This window comes from Tamandua tetradactyla, chromosome 2 (genome assembly GCF_023851605.1).
Source record: "Tamandua tetradactyla isolate mTamTet1 chromosome 2, mTamTet1.pri, whole genome shotgun sequence".
NCBI lineage: Eukaryota > Metazoa > Chordata > Mammalia > Pilosa > Myrmecophagidae > Tamandua > Tamandua tetradactyla.
In genome coordinates, this window is record NC_135328.1 from 130,427,686 (window position 1) to 130,451,456 (window position 23,771).

General features: G+C 42.5%; 1 protein-coding gene across 9 annotated transcripts in view; it reads left to right on the forward strand.

Annotated features, from left to right (window-relative positions):
• The window catches only part of PNPLA7 (patatin like domain 7, lysophospholipase), a 143,602-nt gene that overhangs the window by 54,355 nt on the left and 65,476 nt on the right, over positions 1 to 23,771 (forward strand). For 8 of the 9 annotated variants that reach the window (XM_077148883.1, XM_077148884.1, XM_077148885.1 and 5 more), the window contains 3 exons: positions 5,966 to 6,066; positions 6,306 to 6,452; positions 17,309 to 17,386. In XM_077148883.1, coding sequence (XP_077004998.1) covers positions 5,966 to 6,066; positions 6,306 to 6,452; positions 17,309 to 17,386 — 326 coding nt within the window. The remainder of the gene's footprint in view (positions 1 to 5,965; positions 6,067 to 6,305; positions 6,453 to 17,308; positions 17,387 to 23,771) is intronic. The other variant, XM_077148886.1, reaches the window with a different exon arrangement.

Below are 23,771 nucleotides of genomic sequence, written 5' to 3' on the forward strand. Positions count from 1 at the left end.
TACTAGGTTATATAAAGAACAAAGCATTTCAGAATTAAAAGATGAAATTTAAAGCTTACAATCTGAGTTTTAATTTTTTTTTACGTGGGCAGACACTGAGAATTGAACCCCAGGTCTCTGGCATGGCAGGAGAGAACTCTACCTGCTGAGCCATCATGGCCCACCCTAGAAAACCCCTTTTAACCTCTGTAATACTTCTCACACCCCTCCCGTGCAATAGGTTAAAATGTTTTAGCACTTTACTTATACAAGGTAAAAGAACAAATTATCTGTAACAGTTTTTCCCTTAATAGTGAGAAGACTTGTCTTCTGAAATAAAGGGTAAGGCTTGTTTATACATTAACAAGGCTATTGTTCTTCTGTAAAATCTTTGTTTTCTAAACGAGTACTCAGATTAAGAAAAACTTTTAAAAAAAACTTTAAGAGCAAACTACTAACAATCCACATTATTTTAACAGGGACAAAAACTAAACTTTAGTTTTGTATGAATACCCAGTTTGAAACGAAAGCTTTCTTTCTTAAAATATATGATACACAAAGCATTTCAACTGTTATGTTTCCTTCCAATAAGAGTATTCATGAAGGGGGAAGGAGACAGAGATACTACAGAATAACGAAAGAAGGAAGAAATTTATGCTTGCAATTAGGATACAGTCAGACTTATACATTTGTATAGTGTGTTACTTTACAAATAATTACAGTATACCTGAAATCTCTCAGTCCAATTCAGCACTAGCTTCAAAGGTCAAAAAAGCCCCTTTTGAAATATTTTTGGTATTTAAGGGATTTATATCCAGAAAAAAATCTCAGATTTTCAATAACATTATTTTCAACTGCTAAATAATTCCAGGAATATGTTCATTTACAAAATTAAGTTATGGCTTCTAAAAACTAGTTCAGGGCTTTATTTATATAAATGCTACTCTCTTATTTGGATGTCTTACAAGTCATCTCTTACAAGTGTCATCTCTTCCGTGAGGTCATTCTTTATCTATCTACTTTTAAAATTTTTCTAGCGTTTTTATTCCTTTGTTACCACTGTCTTATACTATGCCCTGGTACAAGTATATTCTCACTGGAATATGGACTCTCTGAAGCTAAGAAGTAGGTTTCCCTATTTATGACAGCATTTATTTCAGAAATATGCTGAGTGACATTAACAAAGCACTGCAAATTCAAATTCTTCTGCATACTGAGGTAACAAATGGCCAAGTAACAAAAAGCCAGATTCTTTGAAAGCCAGGTAATCAAGGTCATAAAAAAATCCATTTATATTTCTTACTAAACTTAACCAATTTCTTAAATAGGGTATATTTGAAGCATAAGCATATTCTTAATTATGCCTTTTTTTTAAAAGCAGGGATTTATTAATGTTCCAAGTTTCCAGGTCTAAGGCCATAAAAATGTCCAGACTAAGGCATCCAGAGACAGATATCTTGACTGAAGAAAGGCCAATCTGGGAAGGCATGTGGCTGGCATCTGCTGGTCCTTGTTCCTGGTTCCATTGCTTCCAGCTTCTGATGCCAGTGGTTTCCTCTCTAAGTGTCTGCGGGCTTCCCTTAGCTCCTCTGTGACACAACTCTGGGTTCTGGCTTGCTTAGCATCTCGTGGGAGGGCACATGGTGACATCTGCTGTGCTGTGCATCTCCAAACATCCTTGTCTAGGCTTCTGCTTTCACTGTTGGCACTCTGAGCATCTCCAAATGTCTGCATCTCTGTTGGCTCTTGAAGCAACTGTGCTTTCTCCAAAAGATCCCCCCCTTTAAAGGACTCCAGAGAACTAATCGTGACCCTGCTTGAATGGGCGGAGTCACATCACCATCTATGCAAAAGGCCACTCCCATAATTGGGCCTTATACTTTATATAAGCATTATTATTACCAGGTACATTGCTCAGTTTATGTAACTTAACCTATCTAGTTAGGCTATTTTAAGAGGAATTTTGAGAATGTATTTATAATACTAGCTTATTTTTTCAGTAAGCTTATATATAGGGAGCACATACCCAACCAGAATAAAATTGCATTTGTTCAATTCAGAATCTACCATGAAATTCCTTTTATTGGCGGTTGAAAAAAAGAAAGTCTTTGTTTTCATAATATCTTAAAATTACCAACAGTTTTAAAAGTATATTGCGAGGTACAAGGATACTTCGGTAGTATAATTCTCACCTGCCATACTGAAGATCCGGGTTCGATTCCTGGTCCATGTACTTCCCATAAAACAAACGCACAAAAATCAACAAATAGTGCTGCAATGACAGGATACTCATATGGAAAAATAATGAAATGTGACTCCACTATATAGCATACAAAAAAAAAAAATACTTTAACTGCCAAGTTCTGGAAAATACATTGCAATTGTTTAATTTGTCCCAAGTCTAAATCCAGGAAGCTTTTCCTTATCTCTCAAAGAGCTTTCATTTGACTTTCTGAAATTTGGTAATTGGATTTTATTCAGTTACTCCTATCCCAGAGCTATTTATATTTTAATAATCTGATTAGTGCTGTTACCATTGCAGAGGTATTGGAAAAAATATTAACAAACATAGCCTATTCTGTAGCATTTTTTATGCCTTCCATTTCTAATCTCCAGGCCTAGTAAAAAATAATTCTAACCATATCTCACCATATCTTTCTGTGCTTAGCCCTCCCCTATAACTGCTTTAGATGGTTGGCTCTTAGGGCAGGGATAAGTTGGACAACAGAAAGATACCAGACTTGTTGGATTTGAAAGTTCTAGGTGAGGGTTGTGGAATTTTGAGAGTTCCTATACCCTTCTTTAACTACTTACAATTATTAAATCTATTTTACCAAAAACTATGACCAGGACAATTGAAAAAGTTCTCTGCTTTTTCCAGAGGCAGCCCTTTTGCAGTTTTCTGCTGCCTTAAGGAAATTCCAGGGGGTGGTTTCTTTCTAATATCCCCCTTTGTTTACAGTAATTACAAAACTAAGGTTTTGAATCTTGACTTTCAGGGAGTTTTTTTTTTTTTTTCTCTTTTTACTCATTTACTTCCGAAGTACCAATTTATATTTATCAGGCACCTAATTATTTCTAAACAGTTCAAATAGATCTTTGTAAAAATTTTCTTATAATTTACTATTTCCATGAGAATATACATTTTCAGTGTATGAAACTATACATTGAAAATGCATACAGATGCAAACAGAAAATTAGTTATACCAAAAGCAAATACTTTTGAGAGGGACAAATAAAGAATTGAACATATAATCTCATCCCACTTCTGCCTTTTTGCAGAACGATGGTAACTGAAATATCTTTAATTTTAACTATAATGGTAATATTTTCATTTTAAATCATATTGAGGCCAGATTATGTTACAGAAATAAACCTTTTTTATAGACTCAACCAAAATATTTTCAATTTTCAATACAGCCCAAAGGTTCCCATTTGAAAGGAATTTCTATAATCAGTAACCAGTTAGGAATATTTGACCAATACAAATGCAGAAACATACCAATAAACAAACAGGTAACTTAGCATTTATTATATTTAAGTAACACACCAATTAAAAATAGACTGACCACATCAACTGACATTAAACAGGCATTAAACGCTTAACATACTGGTTAACAATTCTACAAACGCTTAACATACTGGTTAACAATTCTACAAACATCAACTCTTACTGTACCCAGGTAACACATTGGTTAGCATTTTTACATAAGCTTCCTTAATTTCATTAAATACCGAATAATTGTTGGATTACTTTTTTTTTTTTTTAAGGACCTAGGTAACATAACAGCTAACATTAAACTGGCCTACTTTCATTAAACACCAGTTAATTGTTGGATTAGGTCAGGGCTTCAAACCCTGTATAGTATGGTACCCAGAATCAGAAGGTATAGAGGTCAGAGCAAGGGGGATTGCTCTGAAAGCATGACCCTGGCCTAGGTCAGGGGCACTGGAACTGCCTACTTATTCCCCAGTGCACTTTTACCCTGATGACCCATTCACCCAGTCAGATGTCCAGACATGGAACTGGAAATGGTTTCTCTCTTTTTGAAGCTTTCTTAAGGTGCCAAAATTCTCTGGAGTGCTGGCAGAACAGAGAAACCCCGGTTGCCGAACCTCTAGACTAAATTCAGCCCAATGGCCATAAAAGACTCAGTTACCTGGCTTACCTGCTCTGCTGGGGCTCCAGAGCATCGGGCATTCGTCTGGGAGGGTTGACAAATTGTTACTGGACAAAGGCCATGGATTCTTCCATTCAGCATGCTCAATAACCAGTCGGGGTTTCAAAGAGAGAGTTATTACTAGGTGCATAGCAGGAAAGCAGATGGCATAGCGGCCCCAAATCTGTCTCATGTCTGAATTTTTAATGTATTCCTTTGACTGGGCCACATCTTGTTTCTTAGTAAGGCTTGTAATTTTTTGCTGATATCTGGGTATCTTGATACTTTGATGAGAGTATTCTGAAAGTCAGCTTCTCTCACTTGTCTAGGCTTTTATTATTGATTGGGTTTGTGTTAAGGCTCTTTGACACTTGGTTCTTCAGTATTTCCTGGCTAAAATAGGGCCAGGGACCCACACAGGAGGTACAGAACAGCTCCAAAGAGCCCTGGACAAAGGAAAGACACCAGAAAGCCTTTTTCTCTGCTGTACTTTCCTGGCCTGCCCAGCCTGCAGTGCTGTTTGGCAGTCTACTCCTGCAGTCCCAAGAAGGCAGGTACTTCTAGCCCCATAGGTCACACCTGATGCCAGTGCAGACAAAAGCACCTGACCAGGACTGGCTAGAGCAGCAGTGCCCAGCGGTCTAAATTTGCTGGCTAAGAGCTGGCATAGCACTGGGCCACCTCCTTCTCTGTTCTCAAGGAGGCCTTCAGCTGCCCTCCCTGTCCACAGCAGCCCCCCAAGGCAGAGACCAGCAGACCCAAAGCTGCTTGTCTCGAGGGAGGGGAGGGGCCAGGAGCCCCAGCTCAGTGAACTGCTTTCAGCTCTTTGCCCTCGGTTTCTCGGTCTCTTCATCTCTCTCTTGCTTAGATGCTGTGCTGTGCTGCCCTTGTCTCCGGAGCCTCGGAGTAGTTGTTTTGGATGCTTTCTTCTTGTCCACTTGCTGTTTTGGTAGGAGGAGTGAGCCCTGCTCCTCCATTCTCCGCCATCTTCCCAGGAGTTTCTCCTAGTCCTAGGTATTTGATTCTTTTACTTGCTGTTGCTCATGGATTTTTTTTCTTGATTTATTCTTCTGGTTGTTCATTGCTTGTGAATTGAAATACTAATGATTTTGAGGTGTTGATTTTGTATCCTGCCACTTTGCTGAGTTCATTTATTAGCTCTAGGAGCTTTGTTGTGGATTTTTCAGGGTTTTCTTTATATATAGGATCTGCAAATAGGGAAAGTTTTAATTCTTCCTTTCCAATTGGGATTCCTTTGGTTTCTTTCTCTTGCCTTGTGGCTCTGACTGAAATTTCCAGTACAATGTTGAATCACCATGGTGACACAGGCATCCTTGTCTTGTCCTGATCCTAGAGCGAAAACTGTCAGTCTCTTACCTTGGAGTGGGATATTAGTGATGGGTTTTTCATATATGCCCTTTATCATGTTGAGGAAGTTCCCTTCTGTTCCTAGCATTCTCATTTCCTTCTGCTGCTTCTCATGCCTGGTACTGTGGGCATGGCCTCCTGCGGGTTCTAGGCAGGCCCTGGAAATGGGCCTTGTTGAGTTCTGAATTTCAAATGTGGCTAGTAAGTGGTGGGCCTGGGATTCCAGCCCTGATTGCTTGATTCCAAAGCTCACATCCTTTGTCAGAATTCCTTGTGCCTGCATACTGGGTGCTGTTTGAAGGTTGATTGTAGGCCATAACCAGGCACGGCCACCAAGTGGCTTTGCCCTCTTGTGCCTGAAGACTCAGCCCCAGGGAGCACCTGGCCGGCTCTGTGCTACTAAGGGTACACCTTGACCAGCTCGTCAGCAGGTGTCCTGAGTCTCCCTCCACCCCTAGGGAGCTCCGTGGGTGCCACATCGGACTTGGAGATGGCGTGTGACCGCGCCAGGGTCTTTTTACCCTCGGACGAACGCTCCGGGAGCTCTGTGTCCAACAAGGTAGGTACCAGCCTCTGTGTGGCCTTTACCAGCACCCTTCTCTTCCTGTAGTCTCCCCGTTGGGTCTCCTGGCCCTGCTCCCAGTGCTTCAGAGGGGAAAGGCCCGTTCCCTGGAATCACCGATATCTGCTTAGCCGTGCTGGCAGCAGGCTTAAAGGCTCATGTCCAGGCCTGGCTGACCCTCTAGACTCTCCCCTGGCCTCACCTTTCTGATCGCTGGTGCCTTTGTTCTCTCCAAGTCCAAGAAGAGTGTGGTTGTTGCAGAGCTTCCTTCTGCCGTGTTCCGCTACTCGGAGAGTCACTCTGATGAGACTGTTGCCAGCAAGGAGAAAGATGCCATCTTCAGAGCCGCCAAAAAGGCTCTCCTCACCCTGATGAAACTGGACGTAAGTGGCTGGTCTCCTTGCACTCCTCTCGGCTGGCGTAAGCAGACCAGCTTGTGGCCCTCTGTTCTAGTTTGCAAGCTACCATAATGCGCTATACCTGAAACGGAATGGCTTTTAAAAAGTTGCAAGTTTACAGTTCTAAGGCCATGCAAATGTCCAAATTAAGGCAATGCTGTAAGAGTGCCCAATCTAAGACATCCAGGGAAAGATACCTTGGTTCAAGAAGGCCTGTGCACTTCAGGGTTACTCTCTAGCTGGGAAGGCACATGGCAAGATCTGGTGAGCTTTCTCTTAAACAGCTTCCCTATGGGGCTCTGTCTGTTCTGTTGGCTCTGTTGGTTCAGGTGGCTCTCGTGGCTCTAAAACTTTTTCCAAAACAGTTACCTCTTAAAGGGTTCCAGTAAATAACCCCAGCTTGAATGGGTAAAGACGCATCTCCATAGAAACCATCTAATCAAAATTTACTACTCTCAGTTGTGGGGAGTCACATCTCCATGGAAACAACCAAAAAGCTCCCACCCAGCAATATTGAATGAGGCTTAAAGGACAAGGCTTTTCTAGGGTACATCATAGCTTCAAACCAGCACACCCGCCTTTAGGCGGTGGTTGAACATCTAGCTGGCCTGCAGATGCCTGTCTCTTGGAGGATGTGGTGGGAGGCAACTGCCTTTTCATTTTCCTGCCTGGTTTGGCAGCATGTCCCAGGCCTGGGGATGGGGGCTGCACCCTTGCTGAAGGAGGACCCCCTTGATGTGGTGCTCAGGTTGTCCGTGGGCACCACTGAGCTGGCATGCCCTTGGCTGGGGGCTTCAGGCCTCTCCGGCCGGCCTTTCTCCAGCATGTGTGTGCTCAGGGGTCTGTGGTCTTCTCCCTCCCTATGTGCTGTGGGGCAGGGCAGCTGTGTGTCAGGTGCCCCCCAGTCCGCACCACCTTCACCTCCTATACCCTTCCTCATCCCCTTGGCCACAGGCCGTGCCCCTTCTGCAAGCTTCCGGAACCAGTCAGAAGGCTGGTGGAGTGAGCAGTAGACGGTGCTGCAGCTGTGTCTTCATGATGCACATACGACTTTAATGTATACTTTCACCTCAAATTTTAAAATGTTGTGAAACATACTTTATAGACAAAAGAGAGGAAAAGGAGGGTGTTCATTCTAATGAATGCCCATAATATCAGCACCCCAGGGAAAGAGCATGTCGCTGGCCCCCTGGAAGCCTGCCATGTGCCCTACCTGCCCCGAGCCTCTTCGTCCTCCAGACCACCCCAGCCTTAGCAGCACCCACCACTAACCCATGCCCACACCTGAACACCCTGGTTGGATTTTCCTGCTGTTGAACTTACGTGACCAGAACTATCTGTGCCTGTCTTTCTGAGCCTGCCCCTTTGCTCAGCATCACGTTTGCTTGCCAGTAGTTGCCGCTTGTTCATCTCCATTCTGGTGGGTGCAGCCGAATGAGGCCACCGCCATGTTTGTCCTCTTCACTGCAGGGCACTTTTTTTTTTTACATGGGCAGGCACCGGGAATCAAACCCGGGTCCTCGGGCATGGCAGGCAAGCATTCTTGCCTGCTGAGCCACCGTGGCCCGCCCTGCAGGGCACTTTGAGCAGGGCTGCAGTGCACGTTCTCATGTGTATGCCCTCACCATGTGTGCATTTGTGCACGTTGCCAGGCATCTGGAGAGCCTGGGTTGTGGGCTTTACGTTTCCAACTTGTCCTGAGGCAGCCAGACTGCTTTTCACACTGCTGGTGTCCACACTCCTGCCAGGAAGGGTGAGTTCTGTAGTCCTGCATCCAGGCCGGTGGTCAGGGTTTCCACCTGTGCAGTTTCTTTTTCTTTTAGATGCTCAAAATCATTGTTTATTAGGAAAATGTAAATAAAAATCTCAGATACCATTTCTACCTGTGCAGTTCTGATGACTGCGCTTTTTCTTTGCTTTACAACTTTTGGGCCCCCTTTTGGTGAGTGCAGTTCAAGCTTTATTCTGTTGGGAGTCATCTTTTCCTTTTAATTTTAAGATGTCTTTATGTTTTCTGGATAGGAGTCTTTGTTGCTTGTAGGTCTTGCGCTATCTCCTCCGCAGGACCTGCCTTTTTGCCTTCTCCACAGTGTCCATGGTGGACAGAAGTTCCTAGTTATAATACAGTAAACTCTATCGACCTTTCTCTTGACGGTTACTGCTTTTTGTGCCTTGTCTCAGAAATATTTCCTTACCTGAATGTCGTGAAGATGTTTTTTCTACACTATTGTCTTGATGCTTTATTGCTTTTGCCTTTGTTGGGTCTTAACCTAGACGGATGACTGTTTGTGCATGCCCTTTCCCCTGCGGTGCCCAGTGACTGCAGCATCACTGTTGGAAGGTCTGACCTTTCCCTTGAGGTGCGAGACTTCTGACCTGGATCCGGGGTGACCCGCACTCCCTGTTGAGGGGATTCAGTACTTTTGGCACCTGCTTGAGGCAGCAGAGCTGTGCCTGGGACCCAGCTGTCAGAGCCAAGAGAGGAGAGTGGGAGGTGCTGTACCCTCTAGCCAGGGGGAGGGTTTCCGTGGCGCTTCAGATGTCTGTGCCTGCTGCACAGTCTCTGGACTCGTTGCTTTCAGGTGGAGCTGGCAGGTGGAGGGTGGAGGAGACCCAGGAAGCGCTCATGGTGCCAGCCGTTCTGAATGTTCTGATGTCCCTGTGCAGCCTACCTACTCTTGTTTACTCTCCAAAGTTCTCCAGGAGATGTTTTCAGTATTCTGTCCAGAGTTTTTATTGTGATCAGTGGAAGAGTGAGGCTGTACTGGGCTTACTTTGTTCTTGGAGGACTTTCTCGGTGGGGGTAAACTCCACAGTTAGCATATCCAAGAGCACATCATCTTCTGGCATCTACTGAGAAGCCTCTCCTCTTTTGAAAGCAACCTCTTTTCTGTTCCTGATTTGAAGATACTTTCTTTGACTTTGGTTTCTGCGGTTTCACTGTGATAGAACTGGGTGCATCCTTCTTTTTATTTATTTTACATGGAAATTGTTGAGTCTGAATCCCATTTGAAACATTATCAGCAAATATTGTCACTGCTCATTCTGTTCTCCTTTTGGGACCCAAATGAATGTTCTCATTTTTTTATCCTGTATGAATCTTACCCTTTCTTCAGTATTTTCCATTAAAAAAACCTTTCTATATATTACTTTATTATAGATGTTTATCTTTAGTTCACTAATTATCTTTTTGCAGTGTCTAATCTGTTGTCAATATATGCATTGAATTCTTAAGTTTATTTATCATATTTTGTAGTTCTGGAATTTCTACTTTAAAAAAATCTTCTACATCTATTTAATAGTCTGTAGCTCTTGCTATAAATGTTTCACGTTTGACTTCTATAGCCTTTAAGTTAGCATGAGTGTGTCATTGTATATGTTAAGCATTTCCTGAGTCACTTAGCTGTTTTCTTTTGTTCCTACTGGTTGTCCCTCATAGCTTGCTTCTTTTTGTGTTTATGTATCTTCGGTAAGTGTATGCTTTGATTCTATACGCTCTATATAGTATTCGAGTACCTTTTTTACAGAAATTATATGAGATCTTCAACGATATTATCTTCCTACAAGAAAGATTTTTGTCTGCTTCTGTCAGAAGCCTGGAATTATTAACAGTTTGGGATCACCTTATCTTCTAGTTTAAGGCGTCACATTTTATAGGCCACTCAGATATACCAAAGCCAGACTACAGAATTCCAGTTACACTTGAAAACACGTTTTTGTTATATTTAATCCAGTAATAAAAGTCTCATATTACCTTATTATGGCATTTTCTCAGTTATCTCTTTAATATTTTTAAGCAAACTTATTTTTATTTATGTTTTTATCAATAATTAGTTCATCTAGAATTTTATTTATTTTTTATTCTTTTACTCATTATAGAAAACTGCAAACATATAAAAAAATAGTGGTTGTAGTGTCATGAGCCTCATACCCCCATGCATCAGCCAGCTTCAGCAGTTGTCACCTCATGGCTGATTGTTGCATAACTATAATAATTGTTGCATAATTCTCCCACCTTGTATTCTGTCTGAAAAGTTTTGGACATTGTATCATTTTATCTAATTTCCTCTCTAGAGTTAAGGACCCTATTTTAAAACTTAACCAAATTATCATGCTCACAACTAAAAAGCTAATAAATGGACCTTTGCATCCTCAGCCATCCAGTCAGTATTCATGTTTCCTCGTTTGTATCATGTTTTTTTTGCCGGGAGATGGGGTGGGTAATGGTTTAATAACACTTACTTTTTTAGTAACTTTTAAGTTAATTGTACAATATGAAAAACTGAAAAGCACAAGAAGCAAAGAACACAAAAGCCATCCAGAATCACAAGCAGTTCATAGTTTGATATATCCTTCTAGGTCCATTATGTGCATACATTTTTATGTGGTTGAGATCACACAGAAATTATCATGCTTTTTCATGAATATTTACCAATTCAAAATCCCAAAGCCTTGAGTATTGGGAAAAACAAGAATACATGACACCAACTCAACGAGGTATTCCTGCCTCTCTTGAGAACAAAAATTTCATGAAAGACAAAATATCTATAGGCCTCTATAGATATTGGCAGTTACAAATACTGCATTTCCTTAATGCTCAATTTAAAATTAGACATAAAGCAAGAGTACAAAAAGTGGGCGGGCCACGGTGGCTCAGCAGGCAAGAATGCTTGCCTGCCATGCCAGAGGACCCGAGTTCGATTGCCTGTGCCTGCCCAGTAAAAAAAAAAAAAATACAAAAAGTATAATGCATGTAAGAGAATTCATTGTCGGCTTTACATCAAAATAATAGCAAGGTATGTTTCCGTTGAGTTATTTAACATTTTCCTATGGTACAGATGAGATGTGCACATATAATCGTTGTATCAAAATGGAAATATAAGAAGTGCCTGGATAGTTCAGCGGTGGAATTCTTGCCTGCCATGTGGGAGACCTGGGTTCAATTCCCATTAAAACCTTTTTATTAGTTCTTTTTAATGTTGTTTGTGTACAAATCAGAATCTGAATAAGGTCCATACATTGCAGTGGATCTTTCTTTCTTAAAAAAAAGCTTTTAAAATGCATGCAAATACATGCAGAGTAAATAGAATAATTAATGAGGATGACGAAACCATCATCCTGCTGCAGTAATCATTAATTTAGACATGTCATGTGGCATCTTCACCCCACCCATATGTATCCTCTCCCCTTCGTCATAGTATTTCATCAGTAAATACGTCAGAATCTAACTCTCAAAAACAAGGGCTCTTTTTAAACACGATCATGATACCATTGCACTCCTAAAAAGTTAACAATAATTCCTGTGGTTCTAATCATGTAAAACAGGAAGAGGTTGTAAATAAAATACTTATTGTCACATAGGGGGTAAATATCTTCAATTATTTTGTCAGTGTCCAAATTTACCGTTATCCCCTAAATGTCATGAATGATGTTTTTCTCACACTTTGTTTAAATTGGGGTCTCTGGAAGGGATGCTCTGTGGTGGGCTGCTGTGTGCTTTAAGTCTCTGCCCTGTAGGCTCTGCTGGAATTCTTTTTCTTATGGCCTCTCCCACTGATGAAGCCACTCATGCCTTGTAGAGTTCCCCACAGTCTGGGTTCAGCTGATGGTGAGAAGTGGTGTTTCATTGTAGCTTTAATTTGTATTTCTGTAATGACTAATGGTATTGAGCATATTTTCTTATTCTTATTGGCCATTCAGATATCCCCTTTGCAGAAATGTTCATTCAGGTGTTTGGCCCATTTCTTAATTGAGTTGTTTGTCTTTTTGTTGTTGAGTTGTAGGAGTTATTGATATATTCGTTATATTAAGTCCTTATCGGATATATGGTTTCCAAATATTTTCTCCCATTCTGTAGGCTATCTTTTCACATTCTTGATGATGTCCTTTGATGTACAAAGATTTTACTTTTGATGAAGTCCATTTGATCTTTTTTTTTCCTTTTGTTCCTCATGCTTTTAGTAAAATCTGAAAATCCACTGCCTACTACAAGATCCCAAAGATATTTTCTGTGTTTTCTTGAGAGTATTAGCTCTTATATTTAGGCTATTATTCCAAATTTTGAATTAATTTTGTGTATGTGAAGAGGTAAGGGTCCACATTCATTCTTTTGCACTTGAATTTCCTGTTCTCCCAGCACATTTGTTGAAGAGACTATTCTTTCCCCCATTGAATGGACTTGGCATCCTTGTTGAAAATCAATTTGGCCATAGATGTGCAGATTTACCTCTGGATTCTCAGTTCTTTTCTGTTGGTTTATATGTCTGTCCTTATGCCAGTACCAAACTGTTTTAATTTTTGTAACTGTGTCGTTAGTTTTCAAATCAGGAAGTGTGAATCCTCCAACTTTGTTCTTTTCCAAGATTGTTTTGGCTGTTTGGAGCCTTTTGCAATTTCGTGTGAGTTTGTGAGTAAGCTTTTCCATTTCTGCATAAAAGGCTGCTGGAATTTTGATAGGGATTGCATTGAATTTGTAGATCTCTTAAGGAAGAATTGACATTTTAACAATATTAAATTTCCCAATCCATGAACATGAGATGTCTTTCCATTTATTTAGTCTTCTTTAATTTCTTTCAGCAGTATTTTATAGTTTTCAGTATGCAAGTCTTTCATCTCCTTGGTTAAGTTTATTGCTAAGTATTTTATCTTTTTTACATGCTATTTTAAATGAAATTGTTCATTACCGATGTGTAAAAACTCAGCTAACTTCTGCATGTTTGCCTTGTATCCTGGAATGTCAATGAATTTATTAGTTCTAGTAGCTTTCTTGTGGATTCCTTGGGATTTTCTACATATTGGATCATGCTGTCTGTGAACAGGGATAATTTTGACTTGTTCCTTTCCAATCTGGGTGCCTTTTACTTCTTTTTCTTGCTGATTGCTTTGGCTAGAACTTACAGTACAATGTTGAATAACAGTAATGACAGTGGGCATCATTGTCTTCCTGCTTTTAGGGGGAAAGCTTTCAATTTTTTACCATTAAGTATGATATTTCTGTACGCTTCTCATAAATGCCCTTTATCATGTTGAGATATTATGATAATGCAGATTGAAGTTTTAATAACTGATTCAGTCTGCTACTTGCTGACCTGGCTACTGTCAACAGTTACATGCCAATAAATTAGTAGGTGAAGTGGACAAATTGTTAGGAATACCCAGATTGTTTAATCTGGCCCAAGAAGAAATCAATAATCTGCTATTTCTATAGCTGTGTTTTCTTGATTAGGCATTCACCCAGTTACTGCAACCCTTTAACATAATAATGACAAAAGATGGCTCTGATCATTTTTTCCTATTTTTTTCTAGTTCTTAAAAGATTCTGTGGGTTAATGGCATTCTCTGCCACCATCTTGGTTGTGTTAGTTTGCTAGTGCCAGAATGTGCTATATCAGAACTGGATGGCTTTTACAAAAGGGAAATTTAATAAGTTATAGGTTTATAGTTCTGAGAAAGTGAAAGTGTCCAAATTAAGGCACCAACAAGAGGTTATCTTCACTCAAGAGGGGCTGATGGCTCTGGAACAGTTCTGTCTGCTGGTCCCTTGCTCCTGCGCTCCATTGTTTTCAGCCTCTGTTCCTGTGGGGCCCCTCACTTTGCTTCTCTGGGGCTGGCTTTCATCTCTTGGCTTCTCTTGGCTCTCTCCAGGATCTAGCTTGCTTAACATCTCATGGTGATGTCTGCTGGGCTCCAAGCATCTCCAAACATGTGTGTCTCTGATCTCTAGGTGTCCACATCTATGTCAGCTCTGCTGTGACGTTTCTGTCAGCTCTGAGTCGTTATTTTGACTATCTCCAAAATTGTCCTCTTTTAATGGATTCCAGTAAACTAATCAAGACCCACCTGAAATGGGTGGATTCACTTCTCCATCTGATCAAAAGTTACCACCCACAATTGGGCGCATCACATCTCCATGGAGATAATCTAATCAAAAGATTCCAATCTACATTATTAAATTAGGATTAAAAGAAATAGCTGCCTCTACAAGATGGAATCAGGATTAAAACATGGCTTCTGGGGTATATAATGCTTCAGACTGGCACACTGGTCAACTGGGGTGCAAACTTCCCCTTCTTTTTTTTCTTTTTTTTTTTTTTTTATGTTTTTTTACATGGGCAGGCACTGGGAATTGAACCCGGGTCTTCGGCATGACAGGTGAGAACTCTGCCTGCTGAGCCACCATGGCCCACCCCTCCCCTTCATTTTTTTTTTTTTTTTTTTTTTTTTTTTTTTAAAGGAAAGACAGAGAGAAGGAAGGAAGGATAGAAGGAAGGAAGGAAGGAAGAAAGGGAAACATCTTTAAACATTTTCTTGTTTTATTGTATTCTGTTTCTCCGTTTTTGTTACATGGGCTGGGGCCGGGAATCGAACCGAGGTCCTCCGGCATAGCAGGCAAGCACTTTGCCCGCTGAGCCACCGCGGCCCGCCCTCCCCTTCATTTTTGAAAAATAATTTTGCCAGATGCAGAATTCTTGATTTGCAGTTTTTACTTTAAAGACTTTAAATATGCCAACTCACTGTCTTCTGGCCTCCATGGTTTCTGATATGATATTTGCAGTTAACCTTATGGGGGACCCTTGTATGTGACGAATTGCTCTCTTGCTGCTTTCAAAAGCTTCTCTTTGCCTTTGGATTTTGGCAGTATTGGTATAATATGTCCTGGTGAGGTCTCTTAGAACCTATCCTGCTTAGAGTTTGTTGAGCTTCCTGGATGTGTGTGTTCACGTCTTTTATCAGATTTGGAAAGGTTTTGACTATTATTTCTTCTAGTACTTTTTCTGCTGTTTCTCTCTTGTCCTCTGGGCCTCCAGTGATGTGCATGTTGGTTGTTGGTATGTTTAATGGTGTCCCACAGCTCCCTCAGGCTCTGTTCATTTTTTTTTTTTTTGCATGGGCAGGTGCTGGAAATCAAACCCAAGTCTCCCTCATGAAAAGCAAACATTCTACCACTGAACCACCCATGTACCCTCTGTTCGTTTTTCTTCATTACTTTTTCTTTGTTCTCCTCACCCTATATAATTTTAACTGTCTTGTCTTTAAGTTTGAGGATCCTTTCCTCTGTTCACATCTGCTGTTGTATCCATCTAGTGAGTTTTTCATTTCAATCACTCTACTTTGCAGCTCCAAAATTTCTGTTCGGTCCACTTTTATAATTCCCATCTCTTTATTGTTCTGACAGTGTTTTCCTGTATCATTCAATTCTTTGTATAACAATTCCTTTGGCTCATTGAACATACTTAACGACAGTTACATATTTTGAGCAATAGTTTGAATATATGAGCTTCCTCAGGGATGTTTTTTTGGCTCATTCTTTTTTTCCTGTAAATAGGCCATACTTTGCTGTTTCTTTGTGTGTGTTGTGATTTTTTGTTGAGAACTGGACATTTTAAGTGTTATGTTATTATGCCTCTGGAGATCCAGTGCCCCCACTCCTCTTGGATTGCTCGTGGTTTACTGTTAACAAGGGCTGGCTGGATCCATCAGTTTGTGACTTTTCCTAGGTTTTCACCTAAATAGGGAATGGAAAGAAAGAAGAGAAAAAAAATAGGTATTTCCTCTTTAATCTCCTCTGTCACTTTGCCTGGGGGAGGATGGAACAGTGGCTGCACAAAGATCTGTCCCCCAGATCTGAAGTAGCTGGTCAGAAGCTGTGATGAGTGATCAGATACATGCCTCCACGTTTTGGAGGAATCGTCCTTACAGCCCACCTTGGCCCCAGGAAGCCACACTAGTTGCTGGGGCTGCAGCCCCCATAGCTGCCTGTCACGAGGCTGGGGATGGGATTGGCAGCCACCATACAGAGGGTGAAATTCACAGGTATTTACCACAGTGTGCCAGCCGCTTCCTCCAGCTCTTGCTTGGATGCTGTACAGTGTTCCCCTAGAGTCCAGAGTTTTGAAACGGTTGATTCACATAGTTCCTGCCAGTCCAGTCATCGTTTTGGTGAAGGGACCCGTTCCTGGGGTTCCTGCCGTGTCCCTACATCTCCCCCGTAGTTTTCTCCTCAAGACCATGGCATAGGCATTGTGTTCATCATCAGGAGGCACCTAATGCCTGGTTTTTTCTCTGGAGAATGTTGGCAGTCTTTGGTATCCAGGGTTTAAATCCATTTAGTCATTAGCATTTGCAGGTTTTCAACATAATGATTTACTTCCCTGTCATCTTCCAAAGCTGACCAATGAGTTTTCTTCTTCTTCCTCTTTTGCTGTCATTATAAAGTAATGGATGTATTTAGGCACAGTTTTTCTTTTTCAAGCCTTTACCATTGCTGTTTTCATGGGCACCCCCTGCCTGCTTTGCCTGTGGGAGGCTCTGAGGAGTCCCCAGGCATGTTGCTCCCCCACCTCCAAGGGCGTCCTTGCTTTCTGCTGCAGCAGCACATCCAGGCTCATTTGTGCACTGTTTGCTCCCGACCTAGGTATGTTGTTTAAGGGAACTGATTTTTTTTAGGTAGTTTGGAAAAGGGATTCCTAATTACTTTGCTTGCTAGTTATGCTAATACCATTCATTAAATAAAGCATCCTTTCTCATGAAATGAAATCTTTGTCTCCGTTAATAGAGGAAATTCATGTAAGTTTTGGCAGGTACCCATCTGTATCTCCTACGGCGTTCCACTGATCTTTGGTGTCTCTGACGTCACTGGTTGTTTCAGTGACTTTGTGAGGTGCTCTGGTATCTGTCAAGTCCTTCTTAATTGATCTACCTCCAGGAGAATTCGCCACGTCTTTAATCATATAGCTCTTGGCTTCTTATGGGGCCCAAACATGCCTGCTTTCTTTCTGCCACCGTTTAAGCACATTCCTTCTTGTTCCCTTAGCTGAAGTCCGTGTTTGTGGTTTTTTTAGGACTCCTCCCTGTTGGACGGCCGGGTGACACTTCTCCATGTACCTGCAGGCACTGTAGTGTCACGACAGGGAGACCAGGTGAGTTCCAGGCTATTGCCGGCGCGCCTGTAGAGCCTCTTAGGACAGGGCTCTGGATGGGCATCAGGAAGACCCACCCACCCATGCTTGTGTCAGAGAATCATCCTCAGAGGTGCTTTTATTCAGGGCTCTGAAGTTAGCCTAAGTTAGCAGTGTTCAGACTTGGATTCTACTGTCTGTATGGAAGGGGGGTTGAAATACACACATACACAGATGTGTGTGTGTGCTAGTGCATATGCATGTAGGTATATATTTTAACATAGAGTGATTATCTCAATCACAAACTCAGATGTAGAAAACATAATTGTATTTTCCCAATTCTCAAACCCAGTAAAGATGAAAAATCATTTATTTTTCATAAACAAACTTAATTTCTGGTTCTGAGATTCCAGTTGCTGGGCAGGCAGAAAAATGACTGTAACCTCTGCTTTCCCTGGGCATTGGTCTCTCCCTTGGTTCTGTCGTGGTCTGGGTCTCCCTCAATGCCAGGAGTTGCGTTTCTGGAACTGCAAGGACCCTGCTCTCCTCTGGACTGTGATGCTGGAAGGTAGGGAGGCAGGAAAGATTTTTCTTGCCTGGTGAACAGACGTAGCACAGATTCTCCATTTTGTGCTGGCCGTTCCTCTGGGGCAGCATCTTCCACGCAGGTGTCTGCAGGTAGGAACACTCCATTAGAGCATGTGCAGACTGGGTGAGCTCAGGTGTGAGCACCAAGCATAGACCATGGACAGCTGCCCCAGTGGCTCTGGGAGGCCAGGTGGGATCGCACCTGAACTGCTACTTCTTGGCCCCAGCAATGGGCTTTTGTACCCTTCTGTGTGCTTCAACTGTTTCTCAAGAGTTTGTGAAAAGATGGGACTGTTACCTGAAGGTGGCAGCAGCAGCTGTTCTGAATCCACCCAGGGGCCAGGGAGGCTCGCAGGTAGCTCAGGCCTCCTGAGGATTCCAGCCAGGAATGGGGGATCTTGTTTTGGACATCTTTAACTTTTCTCCACTCTTTGAAAGTGGTTTTTGCTCTAGCTTTCTGTTCCCAATAAGAACCACTTCTGAAGCACACCTCTTCATGGGCATCTAGCTTTCCTTGCTCTTTCTCCCACCCTTTCTTTTCTTTTACTTTCCTCTTTATCTTTACCATAACCAAGAAAGGCTCTCCCTTTTTATAAGAGGCACAGCCTGTGTCAGCTAAACCACGGGCCAGTAGTGACTCACTTCTGCACTGGCTCGTCCTGGCTGTCTGCCCAGAACCCCCCAGGGCATACTGCATTCTATCCTGCCACCTTGGCCCCATGCTCCCCTGTCCCTCCTCTCCTTCCCAGAGCCTTCTGCAGTGCTGAGAGCTGATACCCACTCAATGGCCATGTCTGGAACAGGAGCCAGGCATCTGCCCACAGGCACCCCAAAGCCATTTTAAGCATAGCTGAGCTGGTATTGAGTCCTTCTATACTAACCCTTTCCTGCTAGCTAGAGAGAAGTTGTCAGATTAGTGTAGGATGAGCAGATTTTAAGAGGCCATGTAATGGACGCAAATAAGTTAGCATCAGAATGGTTTCATGTGGTGTGTTTGCAGCTGGTGGACCTGAAGTGGGTGTGATTTGTGCAGGGAGGTAAACAAAAGTGTCTCAGGTTGAGGAGGGGCAGGAAAGATAATAAATGCCCACTTAAAGGCAGTCAGGAACAAATGTCTGTTCCAGGCATTTTTCTGGTTCCTCAAGTAACCCCACCTTTCCCTGCTCTCCTGTACATTACAGGTAGCCATCATTACCAGCTAATTTTCCCAAACTCTTGTGCTCACTGGTTTATGTATGAGTTTGCCAGAAGGAGAACCTGGTGTGAGATTGGAGGACAGGAGGAGGACATAAGAAGGTTAAAGTGTAAATTTGGGGCAGTATTAAAGGGTCCTTCCCTAAGAGTACCTGGCCTTCCCCTTAGTCAAGGGGCTCTGGGGTCTGTGAACTGTCTCAAGTCTGGGAATTGATGAAGGGGCCATGACTCTCTGTTTTTGTGATTCAGGTTAGACTTCTGTTCATTTGACCTAGAACTCTTCTGCTTTATACAGCTCAAACAAGAATGTAATAGATTGTTCATCCATTTTACTTGCAGGTACCTCTTGATTTACTAGCCATCCCCATAGGTTTGTGTGAGTCATAGTATTTTGACTGCTGTTTTGATTCTGCTGTCCATTATGGTGGCCACGCCCACCTTGTCTTTGGTGAGTAACTGCTGCCACATGGTGTCTGCCAATGCAGTATCCAGTCATCCATGTAGTGTTTAAGGATTCCGACTCAGTGACAGCAGTTCCCACAGTTATATCTGACCTACAGAGAAGGGCGACTACAGAGCTCTTCAGGGATGATAGAGCTAGTCTCATGAATTTATTTCTCAAGTTTTGGTGAAAGATGTGTCTCTGACATTCCTGGGGTGTGTGAGCATTTCTTCCATGATAAGCTCACTTTAATATCCCCACCTCTCTAAGCCTTTGGATCCCCTCATCTACATTATTCCAGGGTGGTTCTGGCATTTTTGACCTCAGGTAATGTCGGTCACCTTTGGATCCATGTTTCAGCCAACCACCCAAACAGTTAATGCCCTTTCTAGCCCCTCAAGCTACAACATTGAATGCTTTGTGGACCCAAATCAGTAAATTCAGCCTGATCCAGCTTTATATTCCTTCCACCATTATTCTTTACCTTAATATCCGTTCCTGTACATATGCACCTGATTTCTGTCTATCTGAATTGGAAAACTTTTGCAGTTCTTTTGGAGTATTATGTACCTGCTCATGGGTCACACTTTGTACCTTACCTTTTGGGGTCTGTTGGGACTTTAGTCTGATTATTGATCTTGAAGAAAAGATAGGTAGGGAGGTGGATTATGAAAAGAAATAGAAGTGTCTTTCTAGCCAATTACTTCAAGGCATTCCGGTGCAGTTTCATCCGGTGAAATAGAATTAGTTGAGACAGAGGAGGGAGGAATGGTTACAGGCTTAGCAGGCACGGAAGGGTTACTTTCTTTAGGTGGAGGTTGGATGGCCAGCTCCTCAGAGCAGACTAGCAGCCGGGAAGCTGTTTCCTCAAGACAGCCTGGAGGTCGGGAAGCTCTTTCCTCAGGGCAGGCTAGAGGTGGGGTGGCTGTTTTCTCAGGATAGAGCATTGCATGTCTATCTAGCAAAGACTCGGCAGAATCCAAGGTTTCCATGTCCCCACTGCCATCATTATCATCCCATATGTCCCCACCCCATGTTTCAGGATCCCATTCTTTTCCAGTCAAAGCCCTTACTTTAACAGCACACACCATGCAAGGTTGAGAGTTTAGTTTATGTTGTAAATCTGCTACCCGTACAATGAGACTCTGGATCTAGTTTTCAGAGATCTCAAGTCTGTGACCACAGGAAATAAGGTTTTCTTTCAGTGCACACATAGAAACTTTTACATCTTTCATTGGGCATTTGTCGCAAATTTGAAGCCTCAGCTCATCCTTTTTCTCATAACTGTATCCAGCATTTCTAAGAACAGCTAGCCAGCATCGTTATACCTCTGAACTCCACAAAATTCCATCAAGGTCTGAAAAACATTCTCACTCAGAGCCTTGCCTTGCATAAGTGTACAATTGGTACAATCAAATGGTGATGTTTTGCATGTCGCTATTGCCAACTCACACCCTGGACTGTCAAGTGCCATCTCGATTACTGGAAATAGAATCATTAGTGCCTTCTTGTCCTATCAGGGAAGAAAGCCAATCGCAAAAGCCCATTTTAAAGATTCTTTTTCTCAGGAACCACTCCCGGTACCAGAGCTGTAGTAGTCACAGTTCTCCAGAGAAACAGAAACAATGGGAGAAATCTGTAAATATGAGATTTATAAAGGTGTCTCATGCAACTGTGGGGATGCAAGAGTCCAAAATCCATAGGATAGGCTGTGAAGCTGGCAACTCCAGTGAAGGATCTTGATGAACTCCACAGGACAGGCTGGCTGGCAGAAGTGAAAATTCTCTCTTCTTCCTTAAAGTCTTCAACTGATCAGATCAAATCCAACTGATTAGGTTCTCTCCTTTGCAGAAGACACACCCTTAGTTGATCATAGATGTAATCAGCCACAGATGCAATCAATTGACTATTGATAAACCAGCGTTCTGATTTATCAACCAGCCACAAAATATCCTTGCAGCAATAGCTAAGCCAGTGCTTGCCTGATCAGACAACTGGGCACCATCACCTGGCCAAGTTGACACTGAACCCACAATCACAGGTGGGGTCTGGTGATACCCTTGATCCCTTCAGCCCTGGGAGCTTCCTGCTACTGAGGACCTATTATTCAAGAAAACTTACTGAAATTTAGATAAGAATATTGGGAGTCCATCACCAGGCTAGTTCTAGAAGGGCAGAGAAAGTGGTGGAAACCATCAGCCTCACTGCTGAAGGACGCTCACTTCATTTGGTGCAGTGGCATGGAATGGGGCACCCAGGTGGGGGAGGGCCCTATGCCTAGGGTTTTGTCAAAAACAGTAGTGATCGTGGTGGCAAGCTAATGGGGAAGGTTAACATTACAGCAGGACTAAGTTGCAGTGATGGTTGGAGCAAGCAGTAGACCCACGACCTGACGTGAGTTTAACAGGGAGAGCTCGGGAACAAGACCGATTTAGGCAGCCATGATGAGCTCCCATGTATTTCTGGTGTAGAATAGACTGGTCACTCAACCGAGCTTCCTCCAGATCTAATCTCATAGCCTTAGCCTGAACCTCGTCGAGATTTTCTGCCACTAACTTGTGGTTTTTTCCATGTCTTCCAACTCTGAATCAGACTCTCCTCCAGTGCCAGCTCCTTTACATCCATCTGCTCAGTCCCTGCTATCATCCTCACTCATTTGCTCTAAAATCTCCAAACAGCTTCTGCCAAGGACACAGGGGAGCACACTCACCAGAGGAAATCTGCTCTTCCATTGGCCTGCGTGGAGTGCAGCTGCTGAGTAATAGCTCTGAGACCAGCTCCAGTGCGGGGCCTGGCTCTGGAGGCTCCCTGCAGTCCTTAGGCTCGTTTTCAGGGGCATTGAGCAGGGTGTCCAGCTCACCTACAGAAGTGTCTGTGTGCGTCCAGGAGGGGTGGTAGAGGGCCCTGCTGAACACGAGGACTTGCGTCCAGGCGGAGCAGGCACGAGTCGGCCCTGCAGAAAGTAAAAGTAAAGCCTGGGGCAGACTTGTAACTGCCTGTTGCTTTCCACAGCTCACACACAGTTCTGTCAACAAAGGGTGGAAGGCTTACTGGTTTGTGGTGTTTAAACAGAATCTCTGACCAACCACCAACTGACCAATAAGCTATGCTGACCCAAAGCCTACTCCTAGGATGTGAGAAATTAATATAAAAAAATACCTTTTTTTTTTTAGAAGGAAGACAGTAGCACTACACTCTGTAGTGGGTGCAGACCCAACAAGATTAGTCCAGGAGAGTTACTCAGCAAACAAATGAACAAACAAAAACCATGCCAGCCCACAGAAATCATTCCAGCCCTATAAATGAGACAGGGAGGGATGTTGAATTTAAAGTTGTTACACTGTATTACCAAAAATATCCAGTTCTCAGTAGAAAATTATGAGACATGCTAGGAAACAGGAAACTTTAACCTGTACACTGGCAGAAAATCCTCAATAAAAATGTCTCTTTAGGGACTCATATCTTGAACTTAGCAGGCAAAGACTTAAAGCAGCTATTATAGAGATGTTCAAAGACCTAAAGAAAGCCATGGTTAAAGAACAAAAATAATATATGATAGCAGTAACTTGTTGTGTTGAGAATATTCATTAAAATGTAGAAATTATTAAAGGAACCAAATGGAAATTCTAGAGTTAAAAGTACAAAAACTGAAGTGAAAAGTCCACTAGAGGGGCTCAGCAACAGATTTGAGATGTCAGAAGAAAGAATCAGTGAACCTGGAAATTGATCAATAAAAATTATCCAGTCTGAAGAAGAGAAGGAAAACTGAATAGAGCCTGAGACACCTGTGGGACCCCCCAAGTGTAACAACATGTGTCGTAGGGATCCCTAAAGGACAGGGATGGAAGAAAGGGGCAGAAGAATTTAAAAACGCCCCAAATGTGATGAGAAGCAATCTACACTTCTGTGAAACTAAAGAACTCTTAAACAGGGTAGATGCAAAGAAACACACATCTGGGATGTCATGGTCAAGTTGTTGAAAGAGGAAGAGGAAGTCTTGAGAGCAGCACGATTCTAAAGGAGGGAACTGGGAGTAGGGGGCGGACTCAGAGTGAGTGCCACAGGATGCAGTGAGTTGGGAGGTCTACAGCCAGCAAAGCTGTCCTTCAAAACAGAAGGCAGGATGGAAAGATCTCTGGGTGAACAAAGAGGAGAGTTGCTCCTGGCAGAACTGCCTTATGA